General features: G+C 30.8%; 3 protein-coding genes and 1 non-coding gene across 4 annotated transcripts; all 4 read left to right on the top strand.

The window, feature by feature from the left end:
- The first annotated feature begins 12,840 nt into the window (after window positions 1–12,840).
- Window positions 12,841–15,087, top strand: LOC106454667 (glucan endo-1,3-beta-glucosidase). Its single transcript, XM_013896776.3, has 2 exons — window positions 12,841–13,444; window positions 14,071–15,087. The coding sequence occupies exons 1-2, from the start codon at window positions 12,980–12,982 to the stop codon at window positions 14,950–14,952; spliced, it is 1,347 nt and encodes a 448-aa protein (XP_013752230.2). The 5' UTR covers window positions 12,841–12,979; the 3' UTR covers window positions 14,953–15,087.
- Window positions 15,088–18,360: 3,273 nt separating this feature from the next.
- On the top strand, window positions 18,361–21,007 carry LOC106451005 (dolichyl-phosphate beta-glucosyltransferase-like). Its single transcript, XM_013892850.3, has 10 exons — window positions 18,361–18,587; window positions 18,667–18,718; window positions 19,152–19,258; window positions 19,342–19,387; window positions 19,627–19,761; window positions 19,888–19,977; window positions 20,058–20,189; window positions 20,281–20,364; window positions 20,443–20,507; window positions 20,586–21,007. Exons 1-10 carry the CDS (start codon window positions 18,487–18,489, stop codon window positions 20,773–20,775), a joined length of 1,002 nt encoding a protein of 333 aa, XP_013748304.2. The 5' UTR covers window positions 18,361–18,486; the 3' UTR covers window positions 20,776–21,007.
- A 256-nt stretch (window positions 21,008–21,263) lies between these two features.
- On the top strand, window positions 21,264–21,335 carry TRNAC-GCA. Its single transcript has one exon. It is a non-coding gene; the product is annotated as a tRNA-Cys (tRNA).
- A 1,205-nt stretch (window positions 21,336–22,540) lies between these two features.
- Window positions 22,541–24,559, top strand: LOC106451006. The gene has a single exon (XM_013892851.3). The coding sequence runs from the start codon at window positions 23,474–23,476 to the stop codon at window positions 24,182–24,184; it is 711 nt and encodes a 236-aa protein (XP_013748305.2). The 5' UTR covers window positions 22,541–23,473; the 3' UTR covers window positions 24,185–24,559.
- The last annotated feature ends 997 nt before the right edge of the window (window positions 24,560–25,556 follow it).

Genomic DNA, 25,556 nt, shown 5'->3' on the forward strand with positions numbered 1-25,556 from the left:
ATATTTTGTAAGTATGTAACATGAATTTTCACATTAGCTAGAATAGATTTGCTTTCTCAAAAAAAAAATACTAAAATAGATTTGTATTGAGTGTTAAAAAATCGAGATGTCATGTACGGGAAACATTTTTTTTATTATCGATCGTACGAAAGTAATGAAAAGTCGTTGTTCTAGATGAAAGAAGTTTTACATACTACAAATTTCTTACTACAAAGTAATCGACCCAAGCTTTCAAACTTCTTCCTTCTCTCTCTCTCTATATACATAAATGATACTCCTATTAAAAAGTCATAATCACGCATCCATTAAAATGAATATAAGGTTTGACTTTGGAGGTAGGTTGGTGATTATGAGTCGCGTATTTTTTGGACGTCGTTGTCTGTTTGGTTGTTACTTAAAGACTTTTTTAAGTAAGACTATTTCCTCTAAATATTTCTCGATACGGGTTGGACACTCTTTTACGTACGGACGTACTCTTTTGACTTGCCGTGTCTTGTCTTCCTCCACTCAATAATAGCTCACGAGAACTTATTTTTCCCTAAAAGTTACCATCTGCTCCGAATATATAATATTTGAGAAATTATTCGTTTTTTGTTTGTTTTCTCTTACATTATAAATATATTACTCTCTCCTTTTTAAAAAGATTCATATTTAGAAAAAAAATTTGTTTCAAAAAGATAAATATTTTATACTTCCAATGTAATTTTTGTCAACTATTAATGAAAAAATATGAAGTTTAAGAACATTAATTGTATTTTTAAATTCTTATTGGTTTTAAAATATAGAAAATATAAATTACAAAAACTATGCATTTATAACTAAGTTTAAATATCCCCTATATATTAATTGAGGAACATTTGAAAAGATGTAACCTCAATTTTGTATTAATTAAAAGAGGCCCCAATGCATAGGTGGCACTCAATTAGGTAGTCAATTACATTCAATTGAAAAATAAGTAGGTCCACATTCGATTTTTATATGTTGTTAGATACATAAGTTGGTCAAACTATATGATATAATGATATGATATTTTCTTTCCTTAAATAAAACCTACGGAATTACCATAAATGACTAATATATATATCACAATTAATAATTTTAATAATAAAGATTTGATAACAATTTATATCCCCTCCATCATTTTTTGTTTAATTTTATATTATTAAAATAAATTAAACAATCAAATTAGCTATAAAAATAAAATTTAGATTTTTTCCTATATGTTATATTTTGAATTTTTAAAAACGACAATAAATGACTAAAACTATTAAAATTATTATGTTAAAGATTAATGATCAATGGTTTAACATTTTTATTATAAGAAGATACATATGATTTTAAAACCATATGAGTAAAAAATATCATTTAATAATAAAATAAATATATATATATAGATTTTTTTTTGTCAACTATATATATAGATTAAACACTATATACCATAAGATTACATAAATATTTTAATATCAAAACTTTCAATGAATTTTCAAGAACATTTATAAATTATAAACTTATTAAAGATTTCAGATTGAAAATTTTGTAGTCGATGATTTAAATATTTTGTTATAAAAAGATATGAATGATCATAGAACCGTATGATTATAAATTCTTATTTAATAAATAAATATACAAAATATACTATTCTTAAAAAAAATAGGTTGCTCCATCTTAACTTATATTACACTTTTTATTAAACTAACTATCGAATTGATAAATAATGTACCAAAAAATGTTTTGCACTTTCCTTAAATAAAAGCTACGAAATTACCTAATATGATTAACGTATATGTGAAAATTAATTATTATGAATAATAAATATTTGATAACAATTTTTGTATCTTAGTTTTTTTTTTTAATTTTATATTATTAAAATATATTTAAAAATCACATTAAATATATAATAAAAACATTTATATTTTTTTCTTATATATTATATTTTGAATTTTTCAAAACGTCTATAAATTATTAGAAATTTGAAGATTCTCACTCTGAAAATTTTGTGATCAATAGATTATTTTTTTGTCATAATAAGTTACAAATGATCATAAAATTGTGTTAATATGAACTTTTATTTAATATTATAATAAGATACACATGATTTTAAAACCATATGAGTAAAAAATATAATTTAATAATAAAACATATATATATATATATATATATTATACTATATACCATAAGATTGCATAAATATTTTAATATTAAAACTTTCAATAAATTTTCAAAAACATTTATAAATTATAAACTTATTAAAGATTTCACATTGAAAATTTTGTTATCGATGATTTAAATATTCAGTTATAAAATGATATGAATGATCATAGAACTGTATAATTATAAATTCTCATTTAATAAATGACTATATAAAATATACTATTCTTAGAAAAATAGGTTGGTCCATCTTAACTTACATTATATTTTTTATTAAACTAACTATCGAATTGATAAATAATCTACCAAATATTTTTTTGCACTTTCCTTAATTAGGAGCTACGAAATTACCTAATATGATTAACGTATATATGAAAATTAATTATTATGAATAATAAATATTTGATAACAATTTTTGTATCTTAGTTGTTTTTTTAATTTTATATTATTGAAAGATATTAAAAAATCACATTAAATATATAATAAAAACATTTATATTTTTTCTTATATGTTATATTTTGAATTTTTCAAAACGTCTATATATTATTAGAAATTTGAATATTTCCACTCTGAAAATTTTGTGATCAATAGATTATTTTTTTTGTTATAATAAGTTACAAATGATCATAAAATATAACGCATATGAATTTTTATTTAATAAATATTCAAACTAAATAATATATATATATATATATATATATATATATATATATATATATATATATATATATATATATATATAAATACTAATGATTTAAAGCAACAAGATTGGCTGATCAATTTAGTCGTCCAGTTGAAATCTTTCAAAAGTATGTGAAAGAGTAAAGTCAAAGTAAATATGGATTTAGAATAGTAGTTATATTTTACTAACCGAAATACCGAAAAAAACCGAACCGAACCGAAACCAACCCGATATCCGGATTGAACACCCCTAATCCAAATGAAGCCAAACTATTGTTTCATTCTCCAAAATATAATACAAATGATAACTTAATTCCGCGCAAGGCGCGGGTCTTATCCTAGTGTTTTATTAAAAGTGTGAAAATTCTAAAACATGAATCTTTTAGAAACGGAGGGAGTATTTATATATTTGAGCTGTCGTGTGAATTAATTGAGCTGTCGTGTGAATTAATTGAGCTGTCGTATTTATGGACTGTGTATGATCTAATATATACTCCCTCTGTTTTTTAAAGATGGATGTTCTAGGAAAATATTTTGTTTCCAAAAGATATATTTTTCATGTTTTCAAAGCATATTTTGTCAACTAATAATGAAAAATTGTGTTTCAAAAATATTAATTACATTTCTTTTAATCCTATTGGTTTAAAAATATAAGAAATATAAAGTTACAAAAAACTATGCATTAATAACTAAGATTTAATATGGTTTCTTAATAAGTGTGAAAATCCTAGAACATTCATCTTTAAAAAACAGAGGGAGCATGATCTGTCGTATTTATAGAAAATTATATGTGTATTATTTTGTTTGTTAAATTTTACATTTCCATTGTTGTGGCAATTGATTTAAAACTAATTTTTGATATCCATGCATGACTCTCGAATTCTTGTGTATGTATTTGTATTCAGTGCCGGTCCGGATATCCGTAGTGCCTAAACACACTCCCAATATGTTGCCTTTAACTATTTTTTCATAATATGAATAGATAATCAGGTTATGTAAAATATTATTAAGTTTAGTTTGTTCTCATAGAATTAAAAAAAAAAGTAATACGAAACATAACTTTTTGGGTTTTTTTCCTGCAAAATTATTCATCAGCTTTGAATAATCAAGTTTTTCTGCTAGTTCTTAAACATACTTAAGCATATCATTAGCTTGAAATTTCATCACTTCATCTTGTCTGGCATTTTTCTTCCTATTTTTATCTCCACTTGATTGATTTTTTATTCTATTTCCTGGAAGCATTCTCTATGTACTACAATTCAAAAACAATAATATGAAAAACATGATTTAGATAACAGACACCAATAGATTATATATGTTAGAACATAAAACAAGTAAATCACAATCAAAAGTTAACGAAAACAAAAGAGGAGGAAAAAACTTACATAGATTTAGAGAAAGCTGAGTATGATTAATAGGCAGAGAAAAATAAATAAGAGGGTTGAGAAAAAGAGATGATAGAACGTCAACGGTTAAGGTAAACAAAATAGGTAATTATTGTAATTTTTGTATTTTATCATTTAATATATTATATATATAAGGAAATAATTTTTTTTAGAAAAGGTAAATGGCCGGAGACGAATTTGAACCTTTACCTAGAGGAAAAATAAGATGTACATAGCCACTACACCAAAGAAACTTCACTAACAACATCCCCTAAAATATTTATAAATAACGACGCTCCAAACCTTTGCTTTATAGGCTTTGCCGAGGGCCGCCATGTCTGTATCCATATATGATCTTCAATTATCCAAACATTCAAAACATAGTAAAGCTTGAATGCAGTTTAAGACGATATTAGCGATAACTTTTCCATCCTTTAGATTATCAAGAGTGGAAAAGGTGAAGGTATTTACGAACATAGGTCAAATATGTTGGTCGTGTGGCCCACTGTTGGGTTTGTGTAGTGTGACTGTGTGAGATGGGGAGGGATTTGCTTTGATGGTGGCAAGGAATATAGCTAAGGGCCCACAAGGGGCATAAGTAATGAAAGTAAAGCCCATTGATTTGTTAAAGATTTTTGTATTAGCTATAAAACATCCGTCCGTAACAGCTTCACATTCCAATGAAGAGCACTTACATTTGTGGGGTGTATGTTGTGCTTTCATACTACGTCTTCTGCTGCTTATTATCTATAAAGTATTTCAGAGACTCATGGATTTGTTAGAATGATAGCTTTTCTGTATAGAGTTGCTATGTTCCGTTATATCACATTTTGAGACCAAGTATTTTCAGCTTCTATGGAAGGTTGTGACCATTTCGTTGAATTAGATAAATATGTTTGTGCATGCAGTTTTTCAACTACTCTATGCCTCAGCACGAAAGGGATGTTCTCTTGCCGGTTCGTACCCTAATGCTTACTATTAAGGAACAAGATCTTCACTCTGTGAGATCCGATACATGCAATGCAAGCTGCATCAGGTTTTATCTCGCAAAGCTCTTAAGACTCTCGGTTTATAATGCTAATCACAAGTACTAATACTTTTAAAAATGGATATCCAATCCGATCTATTATATACATATTTATACATGTATATAAAATTATATAATTTTTATATCTCCATATAATTTTTATAATATTTTTATATCTCTTAAGAATTACGTAGTTTTTTGTTAAACTCCTTCTCTTCTCCTAGCCTCGATCTTTCCACTCTCATCAATGACAGCTGCCATAGGCAGGGCCAGGCCTGACTTTTTTAAAGTTATAAGCAATGAAAAAAATGTGGTCCCGAAAATGGTTAAAAGGTGATTCAAACTCACAACCTTGACCAATGAAACAAACTACTAAACCACTGAACCATTAAGGATTCTTGCGAAGTTGGCCCCAAATTTATTCATAAACATATTTCCCCCAGGCCTATACTTGAACAGCTTGTGGTGAAGCCCGACCCTGGCCATAGGTGTCAACTATGGAACATTAGGGACCCTTCTACCCGCCGCAGCAAGTGGTGGACTTCATCAAAACAAAAATCATCATCAACAATGTCAAGTTCTATGATGTGATCCTGACATCTTCCGATCCCTAGCAACGACTGGAATAGACAGCCACCATTATGGTCCCTAAGGTAACATTCCAGAGATGGCCAACATTAAAAATGCTCATCAGTGGGTCACTGCCAATGCCTGCCATTTCACCAACATACTAAGATTAAATGCATCTGTGTGGGGACGAGATTCTTCTTACTAAAGACAATAGCTTGATCTCAAATCTTATTCCGGTGACGCAAAGTTTTCACGAAGCTTTGAAAGTTTCCTGACTACCAAATATCAACGTTAGTTTGAAATTTTTGGGAGATTGAGAGAATCAATCATATCAAGAATTCATGGGCGGATGTACGTTGTACAAGGAGGGGCAGTTGCCACCCGTAAAATATGACAAATAGTTATTAGTGTTACCAAATTTCAGAAGAAACGCTTGTCACAATGGATTTTCCCCCCATCCCATCTAAGCCTTTGTCTCCGGTTCGAAACTTTTGTTTCTTCATAGGCATATTCTTTAAATTTATTGAGTACTAGTGGTTTGTCCGCGCTTCGCGGAGATTGTTCGGTTTAAAATTTATGATTTTGTTGGATAATTTTCATTGTCAATAGATACAGAGGTTTTAATACGGTTGTATTTTATGTGTTTGGCATGCTAGTGTAAAGTTTTATGTAATGTGTGTATCGTAAATATAATGGGTGTAACATAGTAAATGTTTTGGCTTAGGGTTGTCTTTAAGGTCATAAAGAGGGGATTGATGAAAGAAAGGGGAATGTTACTATGAAATTGTGGAAAATACTAAGCAAAAACTCTGATATTTTCCAATAGTGAAACACTATTTGGCTATGATATTTCCCAATAGTGAAACTCCACTTTAGATGCTTTCTGATAATTGGTTTCCATGCTTCCCTTTCTACTGGTTGAGGAATGTTTTAAGTGAGCTTCTTCTGGGAGATTTGAATGTTGTTATGTTATTGTTTTGGAATTATATATTCGTTTGAGGAAAATTTGGTGGGGCATTCAGGATTTTGTTTTGTTATATGAGGTGATCTAACCGCGATGATGATGTTGTAGGTTAGATTTCAAGTGGATTTGTGGATTTGTTGAAGTTTTTGTTGACTTTGTAATAATTTACAGGCTGATGTGGGGAAACTTTGGTTGGTTTCAGCAAAAAAAAACTTTGGTTGGTTCTGTTCATGTTCGGCCTCTTTATTAAAAATTTGTTAACATATCAATTTATGAATATACGGCGACGGTGGGGTGTGTCTGATTTTCCCAGTGGTTGTGTCATCGGTTTTTATTAGATCATTGTCAGTGAATGTGAAGTTGTCGAGCTATGTGTAAACCGTAACACCGTATGGCCAAACGCAAAAGTTTAAATTTAATTTGCTATGAGGACAATGTCTTTATTTATGATAACGTAACTAATTGTTTGTTTATTTTTGTAGTCAAAGATTCGTAAAAACATTTGAAAAATGTTAAGAAATTTGTAAGTTCTTTTGTAGTTACAGGTTAGCATTTATATGAAATTTCTATATATCTCTCCATTCAAATAGTAACATTTTTTTTTTTTCATCATAGGTAAAGCTTTGTAAACAATAAATATACTTCTTGTATTTAATAAAAGTATCACTGGAAATTTTTTTACATATCACTTAAAACTCTATTTTATTCTTTGTTCACACTCTAAAATTTTTGCTTTTTAATTAATTCACTAACAAAATGAAGTTTAAAATGAAAATTTATTTAAAATTCCGCATTGAAAATACTAAACGGCACGGAAATAAAATTCTAAATGACATTTTTTAAGAAACAAAGGAAATATGTTTTCTAAGTGAAGATTATAAACAAAATTAATTAGTTTTCTATCGGACTGGTATACATTTAACTAAACAAAAAAACTATTCAATTTACATTATTAAATACATAATTTATTAACATTAATGGTTTTAAAAATAGTATTAACGTTAAAGTGACAAAAATTATCAGTTACGTGTTCTCTAAGGCACATCTTCAATATCCACCAACATACCCATCTACACTATTTTATAAATTACTAGGATCGGTCCACCCTACGGGCGGGATATGATGTCTTGGTTTTTATCGATGATATAATTTTTCTTTAATGTTCACTTGGTTGTGAGTGTGATTATGTTAAGCAATCAGTGTTATTTACATCAAATTCCAATTATATGACTAAAAATGACGTATGAGCATACTTAGTATTGTCGTTGATTCAGTTACAAAATTTTATAGTGTTATAATACTCATAACATTTTTCTAAATTTAAACTTCGAGCATTATAAGTTAAATCAAACAAAATCGATCAAAAGAGAGCACAATAGAGAAACATTGTTAAACCACAAATAGTAAGGATATCTTTAGATCTTATGGAGTGAAAAGTTGAGATTTAGTTTCTTATTTTTCCTATGTAGCCAAAGAAGGAGCATAGGCCTTTTATATTCTGTTTTTGATCAAATGAGAGTTTCAACAATTAGAGTATGAGAAATCAAATACAATTATAATTGGGTTAGATTTTAATAGATATATATTACATTAGAATTGACTACTAAAATATAATTAATATGCCAATTCAGAATTATTTATTTATTTATTCAATGTGTTGCTCAACAAATTTGAAATGATTAAAACTCACTATTTGTTATATTTTCAGTATTGGAATTAACAGAAGGTAAATTTAATTTAATTAGACTTTGTTTCTGCTTTACATACTTTTATCTTATTATTAGTTTTTCATATAAACAATTGTTTAAATTTTATTAACTTCTTCGCTTTCTTTTTGACTCCTGCTATTTTTTTTTTCAATTTTTTCAGAACTTTTCTTAACTTCTTTAGATCCTTCTTTTTTAAAAAAAAATCAGATTTTTCTTTATGATTTGACGTTTTTAATTTCTTTTAATATATTGTTTCTTTTCTTTCATTGATCATACATCCTTTGCTTTTAAATCTAACTAGATTTTGACCCGCACGCCCGTGCGGATATATTTTTTTAAAAAAAAATATGATGCTATATCATTTTTATGTCACTATTTAGGGTTGGGCAAAAAACTCGAATTCGAAGAATTGAACCGATTCCAATCCGAATAAGTAGTACTAAATCCGAATCGAAATTGATTAAATATACGAACTATTCAAAATTTTGGTATCTGAAAAACTCAAATCTAATCCGATCCGAACCGAAGTATTTTGGGTATCCAAAATAGATTTATATACTTATATATATTAATTTATTTTAGATTTAATATATATAAAAACATCCAGAATACATATGATACTTTTAAGTTCGCTTAAATGCTTGAAAATATATACAAATAATCAATCGTAAATATCTTAAATAGTTAAAATATACTCAAAACTCAAAAAATACTTAAATAATTATTAATTCTCTATCCAAATATTTAAACTAAACCTATTTAAATTGGTTATCCAAATCTGAACCAAATCCTCAAAGATCTGAACTGAACACAAAATCCCAAAAAGACCCGAAAACGAACCCGAACGCCCACCTCTAATCACTATTATATATATATATATCCTATATGTGTCAACATAGGTTACAAAATAAGTGTTATCATATAATTGATTGTATTTTATATGTACCATCAAATAAGTTTTCTTATAATTAATAATATTTTATATGTACAATCATATAAAGAATCATATATATTATATTTTAAATTTAATGTGAAATATAAAAACCATAATTTAAGTTGGTGTTTGAAATTGGGCATTGTATTGTATTTTTCTTATATATATTGAAAACATTTGTATAATAGTTATTAGAAAATATGTTAGTAAAAATCAAATTTTGAATATATATATTTATATATATTATTTTTTTTGAATGAATTTTTGATATAAATCAATTTTAAATTATTATTTTAATTTGAATATATATATCAAGTAACATAGACTCATTACTTTTTAATATAATGTAATGGACTTCTAATTTCTTTAGTAGCATAAGATCATTATTTTTTTTCCTAACTTACTACTATCCATGTTTCCAAACAGTACTATTTTTTTAACTACTATTCATATTGCCAAACAATCTCAATGTGTACTTCAACTTTAATAATATAGATAGATAGTTGCATTAACTTCTGGGATCTTTGACTTCTTTTCTTCCCAACACTCATTTTCTTGGCTTCGCCTTTTTTCTATCCTTGACTTATTTTTTCCTTTTTATTTGCATGTTTCAGATCTGACTTCTTGGAGAAGAACGTGGAGAACCATTTACACATCACCACCGACGCTGTTTACATTTACCATATTTGCAACTGAGCACTGTCATTTGTTTCGGCCATCACCGTTGTCATTTCTTCCACCATCGCCATTGTTGTCATATCTTCTTCTACCGACATAAGTATTTTATATTTAGATTTATTATAATTTCTGTTTATTTTCGTCTGTAATATTTTAATGATTTAAAATCGTTTTCTATTTTCTAATTTATTATTTTGTTAAGATTAGAATTTGGCTCAATTTAACAAAGTAGCCCAAAATGTGTAAGTTTCAAATATATACATTTGGAGTTAATTCTTAGTGGACTGGACTTTATAAACTAAAATAATGACAACAGAAGAAACGAAAACCCAGACGGAACACAAACAAAAATAAATGAAACGCATCGTTTTTGGAAATGGGACAGATGTCGCTTCTGGGATACACGACTTAGTGACGTGGAGGCACAGGAGAGAGACAAACAATATTTTATATATATAGATACTTTAAGACGTTGGATTTCTTCAGCCAAAGCCAAATGGATTGTATCATGACAATAATAAGCAACCTGCAAGAATCCTATTTCCACCAAATTAATTAATAAAAAAAAAATAACAATTCTCATATACCATGAAAGAGAGTTTAAAATACATTAATACGAATTTAGAATATGGTTAGAAATTTTAAAACAACACTAAAAAGTTTAGGCTTCAGTATATAGAGCGTTTAACGTAAAATTCAATATTTTATGTTAACACATAGATTTTGAGAAAAATTCAAAAAATATAGCAATATTGCTTTAATGCATAGTTGCCTGATGTACTAATATATGATGATGGTCAAAGAGGTTTGGAAATTATGTTGTCTCCATTTCTCTAGAGAATAGCGATTTTATGTTACATAACCTTCGATTAGAAAGAATTTCAGTATTTCAATTTGTAACAAACAGGTGGAACTGGATTTAATGTAGCGTAGAAGCTCGTTAAGAAGGGAATAAGCGGGTAAGGCAATGATGACGACTTGACTGCCTTTGTTATACTTGGCTTCTTTGATGTTGTTTGAGTATATAATACCTTTCATTACCATAATCTATGTGCTGCCTACATTCCACAAAATGGGCATCCCGCTGCAAAAACCATTAAAAGATTTCAGACAATAGTAACAAATAAACAGTCAAGATAAACAGTATTAAAGAGACTCTCGAGAACATCAAGTGGTTTCAGGTCAATCATTGGGCCCTTGTTTGATCCTTTGCTTGATGGACTTGTCTTGAAAGACCACCAGAAAACGCCGAAGTACCTCCTTCCGCTTTGTTCCAAAAATTTGGCCTTTAAACTCCCTATTGCTCATATCAATTAAACGATTTATAAACTGCAGCATACATGAACGCCTTTTTGACCATCATATATCTAATATACCGGCGAAGTGACCAAACTTTGAGGGAAGAGACTTTGGAGTCCACTGGCGAGGAAGATAGAATATGTATATAATGGCGGATGATGCGGCTATTTGGCAGAGCACTAGAGCTGCAAATCCTTTTTTTTATCCAAGGAACCGGTGTTGGACTTAACTGGAACTTTGGTGGTGGACTTGCTGGGACTTTTCTGGTCGAGTTTTCGGGAATAGTATCCATGGAAGCGGTTTTGAATTTCGCCGAGGTTGTGGAGATTGAGTTCGCCGGAGCGGTAAAGCTTGGAAGCTATATTTTGTACCATGTAAACAATGTATGTAGTGGGTTATTAGTGAGATGATTGGGATTCAGGAAATAGAGGAGGCTTATGATTATGAGAGTATATATGCTGAGCTTGGTTGGAGGTGAAGCGTTTAGGTGTCACATGGGAGATGAAGTTATAAGTAGCTTTGATTGGTGAAAAAGTTACACAGACAATTGAATTCGACATTAAATTATATACCTTACACATTCACGGTTTAGGTGGTTGTTTTTATTTCTCAGGTTCGTAATTAAAAAGGGACGAAGAAGGAACACGAAGAGGCAGTATCTTATTGGGCTGAAAATTATGTCACACATTCAATTAAAAGAAACATGCCTCCATAAGAAGCCATGATCGAACGTAATTTGTCAAACTTCAATGGACGGTAGAATAGAGAATAGAAGACACGTGTCTAAAGTAGGAACCATCTTCGCTAAGGTGGCTTCATGAAAAGTGAAACTTGTCAACTTTATTGTAATATAGATTCTTTAAGATGAAAAATCACATCTTCTATTTCAGTATAATCCAAATCTGTGTGATTTAATTACCTTTTATTCCCAACAGAGATGTTCTTTTTTTTTTGCTTAATTATTTTTACTTTTACTTTTATTTATTTTCAGCATGGAAACACCAGTTCCTTTCTCTAAAATAATTACATGGTCTACAGATTCGCCATTTATGTATTGCTTTAAGCATATTTGTGGTCTTTTGTTACCATATTTTTAATTTTCACAATTTTATTTACTAGCTTTAGCTTTGCATTGAGTTTTTGTTTTTTAAATGCAATATTTTTTAATTTTTATGACTTAATAAGTTTTAAAATAATATATTAGTATTAAATTAATTCTAAATATATATTTATATGTATTTTAAATAAATAAATATATATATATATATATATATAATAGTTTTCCCCCAGTAAAAAAATTCTTAGATCCGCCACTAATCAAAATTATGAAAAACATGAAGTTAAGGAAAGATTTAAGAGATAGAGATGAATCTAGTGAAATCTAGAAAAAGGTATAAAGTCAATATTCATCTAATATATGATATATTATTCCATATTAGTTTAGAAAATTAAATTGATTTAGTATCTGTATAAACTGTTCAAAAATACAAAAACTGTCCATAAAATGGAGATTGAACATTAATATAAATACCTACATATCCTTAGCCTATTGTTATCATCCAAGTTCATCCCTCTGAACAAGCTATGGCCACAACACCACATTTTTTAACTCTCCCTTCCCTCCTCCTAGCCTCGGTCGTGATCTTCCTACTCTCATCAAAGACATCTGCCATAGGTATTAACTATGGTACACAGGGGAACCTTCCACCACCGCAGCAAGTGGTGGAATTCATCAAAACAAAAACCATTATCGACAGTGTCAAGATCTATGATGCAAATCCTGACATCCTCCGAGCCCTATCAGGAACTGGAATAGATGTCACCATTATGGTCCCTAATGGTAACATCCCAGCGTTGGCCAATGTTGAAAATGCTCGTCAATGGGTCGGTGCCAATGTCTTGCCATTTCACCAACAAACTAAGATCAAATACATCTGTGTTGGGAATGAGATTCTTCTTACAAAAGACAATAACTTGATCTCAAATCTTATTCCGGCGATGCAAAGTCTTCTTGAAGCTTTGAAAGTTTCCGGTCTACCAGATATGAAGGTTAGTTTGAAATTATTGGGAGATCGATAATATTGATCATATAAAAATTATGTAAAACACGAAAATAAGGTAAAATCTAAAAGGCCGAAACAAAATATATATAAATTTGGAAAGATCAAGAAGAAGATTTTTTTTTATATATCTAATTTCGTAAACTAATATGGAATAATATATTTGAAAATCTATGTTCTTGTAAATTATTTTTAAAATTTAGGGTCATAGATAAATACTTACTTGTCTATCCAGAATATAGGTTTTGTCGAGGACGGATCCTCCTCCTATTACCATTTTAATTATGTAGACCGCCCTAAATGATTTAAACGTTCCATAATCTACGAGTGTTGGTATGGATTTTTGTTCGGAAAACCGGTTATATATTAGAAAACATGATTTTTTTAACTCAAAAAGTTTTGGACCGAACCCCATAATTGTTTTGGGATATGGACAAGAGCATGTTGTTAAATCCCTTTTCCGCAGCTGCTTCTACTTGAGCATGGTACCTCAACCCTTAGGGCAAAAAGTTTTACCTGTTGAGAGATAAGAGCTCCGAGTAAAATATGAATACTTTGAATTTGGAGACATACACTGTTAATGTGCTAAATTCATCGTTGTATAACTTGTTTTAGGTGACCACTCCACATGCGTTTACGGTAGTCTATAACCAAGATGCACCAAGCGAGAGCAGATTTAATGACGAGCAAAAATACATTTTTGCTAAGATCTTGGAGTTCAATCGTCAGGCCAAGTCCCCATTCATGATCAGCGCCTACCCTTATTTTATGGTGGACCCGAACAATGTCAATTACGCTATATTTGGTCCGTCAAATGCTATAACGGATACTAAAACGGGAAAAACCTATAACAACATGTTCGATGCAGTCATGGATGCAACTTATTCAGCTATGAATGCTCTCGGCTATGGCGATGTAGATATTGCAGTAGGAGAAACCGGTTGGCCTAGCGCTTGCGACGCTGCATGGTGCACGCCTCAAAACGCAGCAAACTACAACATTAACATCATCAAGCGTTCACAAAATATAGGGACACCTCTTATGCCTAATCGCCACATCGATATCTACTTATTCGCATTGTTCAATGAGGATGGTAAACCCGGTCCAACCTATGAGAAAAATTGGGGGCTATTCAAACCAGATTTTTCTCCGGTGTATGATGTTGGGGTCCTACGAGGTAGTGATACAGGTCCACCGCCAAGTAGTAGTGAAAAATGGTGCGTGGTGAAACAAGAAGCGACAAACGAACAACTACAAGCGAATATAGACTGGGTGTGTAGCCAAGGTATTGATTGTAAGAACATCTCACCTGGTGGCATATGTTTTGACAACATGAAGGCACGATCGTCATTCGTCATGAACGTTTATTACCAAAGCAAAGGTGGCTCGGAAGAGGCTTGTAATTTCAGCGGTAGTGGTGTCGTCACTACTACCAATCCAAGCACTAGCTCATGCGTCATGAAAAACGTGGAAGGCGGATCCGTACATGGAACTTAATCAGTACCGTGATTAGAACCTTTGCAGCTGTACTCAATAAAAAAAATGTAATGAATTGTATTGTATCACAAACTAAATGATATTGTTTTGAATCATTTACTTATAAATGAATGAAAAATAAATAACTTAGCATTACTTATAATAACTGATGTTAATATCAACTAATTTTTTGTTACAAAAAAATATGAACTAATTTAGAATCAGTTCAATTTATTCTAATTTGTATCACTTTAACACAATTGACTACTATATAAAGTTATATCAATTAAAAAATGATGTAATTATTGTTTGATTAAAATCATTTTAAAATGATACAAAATTTACATTAATGAAAAATGATGCTAATAAAAAATGTTAATATAACAAAAAATAATTAGGTGAATCAACCTCAGTTATAAAAACGAAGGTAACTGTTTTTTATCTCTACAACTTTTACTGATTTTCCTTACTATTAGAAATGTTGTTTTTTTAAAAAAAATGTCATTAACGTTAACGTTAGAACATCTCCTGGGAGGTTCTACCTATTAGAGTTCTAAACATTTATATGTGTATATATATGTATATATTATATAAGTGTATTTAAGTGTGGGAACCTTTTTTTTTGGGAAGAGCTTCATCCAAAGATTCTAAAAAATTCAATATTTCTGCATAATTTATTAATAAAGTGATATTAATTATTTGCATCACAATTAATTTTTAGAGTCACTTATTTAAGTGATACAAAAACCTATTACATCATTTATAAATTATAACTAAAATATATAACAAATGATGTAATATAACTTGTTTTTTGCAGTGAGGCCAAATTAAACCACATATATAGTCGACAAAAAACCCACATATCTTTTACAAAAAAACCACCACATATATACACTTTTTTAGTTATATATCATATGATCATGTATACAAATTAAGTAATCGAAAAGTTTATAATATAATACAAAAATAAGTTTCAGGATCATTTTAGTACATTTTATTTTTGACGTACGAATATAAAATTGTAGAGACTGAAAAATATACTAACATTTGTATTAATCAAATATAAAATCCTCTTTCGTATAATTTGTTTGTTGACCTAATCTGCTTCTGCTTTGCACATTTAACATGATTAAGGGAATACACTTACAGATTTTTTTGCATACTACTATTAAATAGACCACAAAACGCTTTTAGCTGGTAGCAAAATCAAAACTTTTTAAAGATTTTGATCTTGATTTCCATCTAAGAGCACCCGCAATGGTGTTATCCATAAAGGAGTACTTAAAAAAAGTGTATTTTGATTTTTTAGTTATTCTTTTTTTTTTCAAAAAAAATATATATTTATATATCAACCAATCGCGGGTCACCCTATGTCGTGGGGATCCGAAATAGTGTAAGGATTCACTAAGAAAGAGTCTTTATTTAAAGATTGAATCCTTAAGTTTTGGTGAAGTCTACTAATTATCAATACTATTAAAAAAGGAACATGCCCCATTGATAATAGTTGAGTCCAAAAAAAAATTCTATAATGTATACTTATAAAAATAAACCATAATAACTTCTAACTATATCTAAATATATATTTTGTAACCACTACTTTAATTCCTTAATAGTAGGAACCCACTAACAATAGCTAAAATAAAACTGTCGACTGATATAAGTTCTGTAACATATATTTCTTACAAGTTTATAACCATCTATAGTATGTAATGCTATATCATCATCTTATTCTTATTTTCAAAAAAGCATATCATCCTAATATTTATACAGCTAACCCGTAAATTGATTAAACCAAATTGGATTATGAACTTTAATATAGGCTTTGTTTTTTTTATATCGTTAAGAAACCTGAAAACTATGATATATCTAATAACCTTAAGAAATTGGATTACGCTATTTAAATTACATATCTTCAGCAACAGAAATATTAATACTTCAAATTATAGTAGATATTCTCGGTTTAAATTTTTTTGTAATATAAATTATAATATTGTTAGTGACTACAAATTAAAATATAAAATGAATTTTATGATATTTTTCTTTACAATATTTAAAATTTAAAATTTAAAATACATTTAGAAAATATTTTTACATTTATTTATCTACAACCATCCGCAACCGCAGTTGAAACAATTTATAACATTTTATGATCATTGTAAAACGCCAACGATGCTATCTTAATAGAATTGTCAAAACGCAGTTGAAGATTTTTTATTTATATTATACAACATAAAGAGGATAATAACAAATATGCTGTATTACTGGGTGATAGAAAATAATATAAAATATTTTTTCATACCAATTAGTTACACAGGTTTCTTGTGGATTTTCTTTTATTATATTTTACAACATATATATACAGTGGACTATCATAAAATTATAATAGATAACTGATAATTAAAATAAACTAATCCAAATCAAATAATTAGTTCTGTTAATAGATTCATAATCTACAAATCATATCATCTTTTTTTTTTATAAAAACTAAAAATTTAACTTCCTGTTTATATTACAAACAGATTCATAATAATATAACTAAAAATGATAATTGAAAGTTATGTATTGGTTCAACCAGTGGTTTAACTGGTAGGACGGATTCTGAGTTTTAGCGGGTTTTATTTAATCTACAAAATCATATCATCTTTCTTTTTATAAAACTAAAAATTTAACTTCCTAATTAGAATACAAAAACATTCTAATAATATAACTTTAAAAAATTAATAATTAAAAGTTATGTATTGATTCAACCATTGGTTTAATTGGTAGTCGGGTTCTAGGTTTTAGCGGGTTTTTGTAGGTTTTACTGTATTATTAAATAATATTTTTTTCCTGAAACTCAAATCGGATTACATACCGGATCACCGGATTTATCAATTCAACCGTGGATCTGGATCGGATTTCAAAACATTGAGTACATGTGTATAGCTATGCAATATTAGAAATTCAATATAATTATCAAAACCTCTTACTAATAATTTTTTTTAAAATGGTATACAAATATGTGATTACAAAAAAAACATAAAAATTAAATTTCTATAAAAATTAAAACAAAAAATATACCCGCCCTTTCAAAGGGCGGGTTAGAATCTAGTTTAATTATTATTTTTAAGGACTTCTCCTTAAGGACTCTCATTGAGGATGCTCTAATGACGATCCCAAACCGTTCTAGTTCAATATCGGTTTAGTATCCGGTTTGTGAAAAATCAATGCGTGAAGAAGAACCGAGCGAAACCGGACCTAAACGGTTCAATCACAAAAGTCAAACCGAAATGGCTTTTGACCTCAATGGAAGAGGAAGCTCTGCAATCAATCAAATTAAAAAACAAACCGTTCTAGTTCAATATCGGTTTAGTATCCGGTTTGTGAAAAATCAATGCTTGAAGAAGAACCGAGCAAAACCGGACATAAATGGTTCAATCACAAAAGTCAAACCGGGAATGGCTTGACCTCAGTGGAAGAAGCTCTGCAATCAAATCAAATCAAATCAAATCCTTTACCCTTGGATTAAAGCACTAAACTTTAGCAAAGGAGATCTAGAATCTGGGGAGCAAGCAAATGGAACTTCTGTTAACAGTTGCAAAACTCGGCCTCACGCTGGTGCTGATCGTCTTCTCCGTCGTCGTTTTAGAAGCTTGGAGAAGGAGACACAGTAACGTGTACGTACGTTCTTACTCGACTTTTCAGATTTGCTTCTATCCCTGTGTCTTGATCTTTCTTACATTGGATTTTCCCCAGTTCTGTCGAGACCGTGACAACTACACTCGAGGATCCGACATCCTTAAAACAGGTACTGTCTTAATTCAATATATTTTTTTTCTGGGATTTTGCTGTTAGTGTGTTTACAGTTAATGGAACTGAGAAAAGGTCTTGCCTTTGAATCCTATTAGCCTATAGAACGTTTAAAGACGAGAGCTTTGACATTGTTGTTATTATTATTATTATGTAGGAGAGTGTGTCTAACGATGTGTGTTGAAAAGTTGAATGTTATAATGCTGGTTTGGTTGTGAGAGAATTGATAAGTGGTTTGATGAATGGTCTCGTCAAGACATTTGACACTCTTTAGGTTAGTGGGAAATGAGGAAGATTAGAGTTTCACTTATGCTTTGTCTTGTCAATAATAATTAGTTTGACACGCTCTATATCATCTGAGGAGGAATCCGTTTTTAGCTCTCTTTTTTTTTTTTTGTTCTGACACTGCTTTTCAAAAAATTTGTCATCAGGTTCCATGCCCTCACATCTCAGACCCTGCGGAGAAGTATTTGTCTTTAATTGTCCCGGCGTTTAATGAAGAGCAGAGACTTCCTGCAGCTCTACAGGAAACGATGGAGTAAACTTTCACTTCTTTAGAAACTCCCTTTTTTTCAGAATTGTCTATTTGCTTCCATTCCTGAGAAGTTTGCTTTTTGCTAGTTACCTTCAAGGTCGTGCATCACGGGATAAGAGTTTTTCTTATGAGGTAAATGGTTCTCTATTCTTCTATTTTTCTCTTTTAAAATTGATTAAGGTTGATGCATAACCTCTTTGATATATAGCCTTTGATATGGTGAATATGAATGAGCTTTTCAAGGTTTTCGTCTCTATAACTAATTCTAAAAGCTCTATTTAAAATAATTAATGAACGATCACAGCTTGCTAGTCTATTAATATCATAGTGAGTCACTCTATTAATCTGCATCATTTATCTCTTTCTTCTAGGTGGTGATTGTTGATGATGGAAGTGTGGATGGAACAAAAAGAGTAGCTTTTGATTTCGTTAGAAAGTACACACTTGACAACATAAGGGTCATACCACTCGGAAAAAATCAAGGGAAAGGAGAAGCTATTAGAAAAGTGAGTCCAAACTAATGGAAGAATAGCATGCACCTCTGTTTATTTATTCTCTCTCTCTCTCTCTCTCTCTGTGACTGAATAAAAGAATAACTGAGCTTTCTACTTTTTCTTGAAAGCATTGAATAGGGAATGATGCATTCTCGTGGCGAGTTACTTCTCATGTTGGATGCTGATGGAGCAACTCAAGTAACTGACCTAGAAAAACTCGAAAACCAGGTTTTTTGCATATAGAAAAATTTCAGACAGTCTTCAAAACTTTGTTTGCAGTTCTCCTGATCTCATGTGAACCTCCTCAGATCCTTGCAGTAGCTAGAGAAGAAAACTCAATCAGAGATCCAACATCAAAGCATGTGGATTTTAGGATAGGTGATGTGCAAGTTTCTGCATTTGGTTCTCGTGCTCATCTCGAGGAGAAAGCTATTGCTACAGTTAAGATTTTGCAAACATAAACATATGCTTTTATATATATACATGTAATAAATGTTCTTGGATTTTGAATGTGTGCGCTCAATTTTTCAGAGGAAATGGTATCGCAACTTCTTGATGAAAGGTTTCCATCTTGTGGTTCTGTTGGCTGCTGGTTCTGGAATAAGGGATACACAGGTAACGTTTTGTATAAATCTTTTATTTGTGTATGTAATTGCTTTTGTTTCACTGAGACATGTGTTTTTTTTTTTGCAGTGTGGTTTCAAGATGTTTACTAGAGCTGCTGCTAGAAGACTTTTCACAAACATCCATCTGAAAAGGTATTGTATAATGTTAAGATGATGATTGAAGCAAGTATGCCATTTTGAAACCTGACTCTACGCTGACTCTGTGTGCAGGTGGTGCTTTGATGTGGAGTTGGTGTTCCTGTGCAAGCGTTTTAATATTCCAATGCTTGAGATCTCTGTGAAGTGGTCTGAGATTCCAGGGTCTAAAGTGAGTATGTTGAGCATTCCCAACATGCTTTGGGAGCTTGCTTTGATGTCTGTGGGATACAGAACTGGCATGTGGAAGATCCATCAAGCATGAGAAGGACACATACATTTAAAAAAAATCACTGTCCATTTGGGTTTACTGCAGAGAGGATAGAGTTTTGATGTCTCAAGGTAAGAGGCTATAGAAAGTTTGTTGGGTCTTTACTTTTAATAGATGTAATAATAAGCTGGTTAAAGAGATTATATAGAAACAATGTAATGAAAACTACTAACAGTTGTAGTTGATTTTTAGAAATAACTTTCAAACATCCCCTTCATGCCATGCATCAAATCTTCTCTAGAAATGTAAGAACATCCGATGTCTTCATCAAGTTGACAGCAACTTTGATCGTCTAAGGCATGATTAAACGCCATTTCCAGCTCGTAAAACGCTTACTCTTTCTTCCAATGACCAAACTTTTCCTCGCATCATCTTTGATACAAAGCAGAAACATATGATTACACAATTGGCAAAACGAAAATCGCTACGTATGATATTACTGAAGCAGATAACATAATTTAATACACAGTATTAGGCATCAAGGGTCCATAGCTCAGTGGTAGAGCAATTGACTGCAGATCAATAGGTCACCGGTTCGAACCCGGTTGGGCCCTTCTTTTTTAATTTAATTAGTATTTTGTTTATAAAAAAGATTTTAAAATCCCTAACGCTATTTATCTAGTTCAACTTTTATTCATCGGTCCATATTGATTACGAAGCCCATTAGTAAACAAAATCTTTATAACGCGATTCAGCTAAGCTCCAATTCTCCAAACAAAGCAATCAAACTACCTTTTGTCCCAAAAAAAAAAAAAAGCAATCAAACTACCTTTGAAAACTCCAAATCACAACTTCTTACTTGACCCTTCACTGACGTCAAAACCGCAAGCAAAGACTCACAGTTGAGATAACGTTGAAGTCTCGTACACTTTAACCAACCCATAAGTGTCCTCGTGACTCTATCCACTAGCCAACGGAAACTCACGACTCTCATCCAAAAGAAACCTATAAACTTCCCAATGTCGATCTAAAGTTGAATGTCTCCCAATCTCATCAGCCTACAAGAAAACACCATTCTAATCTTTAACAACCACAAAATATAAACCTTAGAAATAATAACATAGTATATATACTTACGGATAAAGTGCAGATTCCTAGTGACTTCAACGTGAGTGTGACATCATAGAAAACTCGGAGACTATTATCGGAGTTTAAAGTTTAACAAGCTGTACTTGTGTAGCTTGTAAGACGGTCCGCAGATCTTAAGGTAGATAGATGATTTAGATATTTCTTTCTTTGTGTCGGCTCGCTAATACAATAACAAACACATATTGTGTGATTCATAATATTAAATACCCATGCTGATACGTTTTGTTTTTTTATTTTATTAATAAAGCTTGTGGTGGTGGGAACTAACTAGTTGTATTTTTAATTCATTCACTTGTGTTTTAAACCTTTCCCAGTTCAGTCTATTGTTTGTCACCTTAGCATGCAAGACAACATGGAAACAAAAAATTATCCCCAAAACAGATGAAGTTCTCCTTGTGAGAGGAGATTGAAGATATAACTGCTATATATGAGCTTAAGTGTAGAAACAAGTGGTTAAAAGAATATGAGCGAATGTTTTTTGGAAACAGGTGAAAGGATATGAGTTTACCCGGAGTTGATAATTGACCCCAAATTTGTTTAGACATCTCATATCATCCAAATACCTACTCAAATGCACTGAAAATCATACTTGCACTTATGAGACTAGCCGACAAGGCTTGCAAAATGTTGGATGGTCTGTTCTGACATGGGAGGAAGCAAATCAAAGTATATAATATAACGCTTTTCCATGCATTATAGAATGGAAATAAGAAATTTTCCAAAGTTCAAGAATTCAAGAGAATAAAGAGATTCAAAGAAACCAAGTGGTAAATGACAAAAAGAATCAAACTAAAAATGGGACATCAATATCAATGCTACGTAAAATGTGTGATTGGTCGATGAAATAGGCTGCATAACTGTTGATGCACATCATGAAAATAATTGAAGTGGAATCACTGACACTCAGATTTGGTGAGTCTCTGACTTTAGCCAATCTAGTATCAATCAGCGAATGAAGAACCGCAAAACAAGCAAATCTCACTCTCTACTTCCACATCTTTGATTTTTGTACATCCCCTTATTGCTCACATATCATAGCTAAACTGCATATCAGCATGTGCGCCACATGGGCTAAGGGCCTTTATGTGCTATCCATATTTGATGTTTTCGCAAGGGGAAACTATGTGAAGGTAAATACAAACTTTCTTTTTATAAACAAATAATTAAACTGTATATTATTTTATTTTTTGAAACACAATTAAACTATATATTATAAATCCGAAAATTTCTATAGAAAAGGAATGGTCAGCCGTGGCTTTCGTAAAAGGGTAAAATTTCGTAATCATTTTAGGTTTTTTATTGCTTGTAAAAAGATGTTATATATAGCGAAGTTTCCTTTAACCAATAAAAAGCTATATAGAGAAGTTTCACTTTCACACTTCACTATGTAACACTCATTTTTGGAATTTCTTTATTTTTTACTTAAATCTGGTTTTTCTCTACAAAAACCTTTATTTCTCAGAATCATAAACAACCTTCATAGATTCCTTCTGCATTTTTCACATTTATTTTCTTTTTTAAGGATTTGATTTATCATAAAGTCAATTTTTCATTGTGATTAAATGATGAACAAGAGATGTGAATCTTATCTGGAGCAAGAAACATGAGATCTTTGAGCAGTGTGGGACTTGCTCTAAGCATAGTCTTTGGTTGTTTGCTACTAGCTCTTCTCGCTGAGCTCTACTACTTGCTCTGGTGCAAGAAGAGGAGGTCGACAACGACTAGACCTGATCTCCAAAATGACTATTCTACCCCTGCAACAAGAGAGCTTCTCTTCATCCTCTGTTGCAGCACCAACCCTTCTTCTTCCTCTTCTCCTCCTTCGTTCTCTAGCCCTAAACCCATTGGAACTCAACAGCAATGTCTTCTTCCTCATGAAGGCGATGAAGTTGGGTTTGGGAACGTGGTGGGTCCAGGGCTAGTGCCGAGGTTTCTGTTCACTATCGTGGAAGAAACAGTGGAGGAAATGGAATCCGAAGATGGTGGGGTTTCCACAAAAGGAAAGAGTTTGAATGATTTGTTTCTAAATATGGAAAGTGGTTCAACTCCTCCGTTTCTCACTCCTCGTGCTTCTCCTTCGTTGTTCACGCCTCCTTTCACTCCGTTAACGGAGTCTTGTAACGGCAGAAGAGAAGAGGTCTTCTTCGAGTCGTCGACTGATGCTGAGTTTAACAGGCTAGTGAGGTCATCACCACATTCACCAGCATCATCTTCATCGCCATTGCCGAGATTCAAGTTCTTGAGAGACGCAGAGGAGAAGCTTTACAAGAGGAAAGTGACCGAGATTTCAGAAGAAGCTGAGGAAGTCAGCTAGGGTTAAATTGGTAATAACAGAGTTTTTAAGAGTCGGATTGTTGAAGATGAGGTTTTTCATCAAGAACATGACAAAAGGTGGTCCAAGAACTTAAAAGAGTTTCAAATCTTTATACAATTGAAATAATTGGAATTTTTGCTATTTTTTTTTTCTTTGGATTTTAATTGTCTTGGTAAATTTTTTATTTTAGCGTTTTGGCTGCTATGCTTACCTTGTCATCAGCATTTTTTGGTCTGGATTATTTTGAATTAAGCCAGTTTTGTAAATTTTCAGTGGATTAATAATTTGTTTAGCCAATAGTTTGTGTGATGGTTTAATCATGATTTTAGATAAAAAGTATAAATAACAGGCCTTGGATTCGTTTTTGTTACTTTTCTTTTCCTGCTTCAACACTCTTGTGGTTGACATTTAAAGATGCACGTACTCAGCAGTTTAACTTAAACTTAACTTTTTAAAAGGCATTAGCTCATTATTCAGGCTCGGATTAAGCCGGTTTTGTAAATTTTCAGTGGATAAATAATTTGTTTAGCCAATAGTTTGTGGGATTATTCAATGGTTTTAGATAAAGAATAAAAAACAGGCTTTGGATTCGTTTTTTACTTTTTTATTTTCTTCAAGACTGTTGTGGTTGACATTTAAAGATGCACGTACTCAGCAGTTTAACTTTAACTTAACTTTTTAAAAGGCATTAGCTCTGAACGAATGTTAATATATTATGCGGATATTGAGTTAGAGAACACGTGAACGTGAAAGAGAAGAAAGACAAGAATTGTTCTAATTGATTATCATTCGCTTAGAAACGCTACATTGATAATATATTGTTTTTTACGGTCTTGAAACTTTGAACATGGACCGATAAATTGGAATAATACGATAAATGAATAAAGACAAGACTCATTAGAGGCCAAGTGGGGAATCTCTTTCCCCTTTTGTCTCAATCTCTTCAGTTTATGTCTGATACTTCCAAGTGGCCTCAACAACACTTGAATTGTCAAATTACCTCTTCTAATGATTCTTCATTCCAGATTATGAAAATATAAAACAACTAGTGCTGGGTCCCGTACTACGTACGGGAAAAAATTCTTAATTTTTTGTATATTTAAAATAAAATTATCTATAATCTTCTTAAAAGTTTATCAGAAAGAGATGAGTATATACTTAAATAAACCATAAACATATTTATCATAAATAACTACAAACATATAAAATTTAGTTAGCTTTGTTTTAAATTTTACATTGATCTTAATTAGCTCACGAATAATATATTAGTTCGAAACTTGTCACTTTTTATGTCTTGTTCTTCTTTTTTTTTTTGGTAAATTGTTAAGTTTTATGTCTTATGTCTTGTTCTTCCTTTTTCTTAGTTCTTAAC

This window comes from Brassica napus, chromosome A5, assembly GCF_020379485.1.
Source record: "Brassica napus cultivar Da-Ae chromosome A5, Da-Ae, whole genome shotgun sequence".
Taxonomy (NCBI): domain Eukaryota; kingdom Viridiplantae; phylum Streptophyta; class Magnoliopsida; order Brassicales; family Brassicaceae; genus Brassica; species Brassica napus.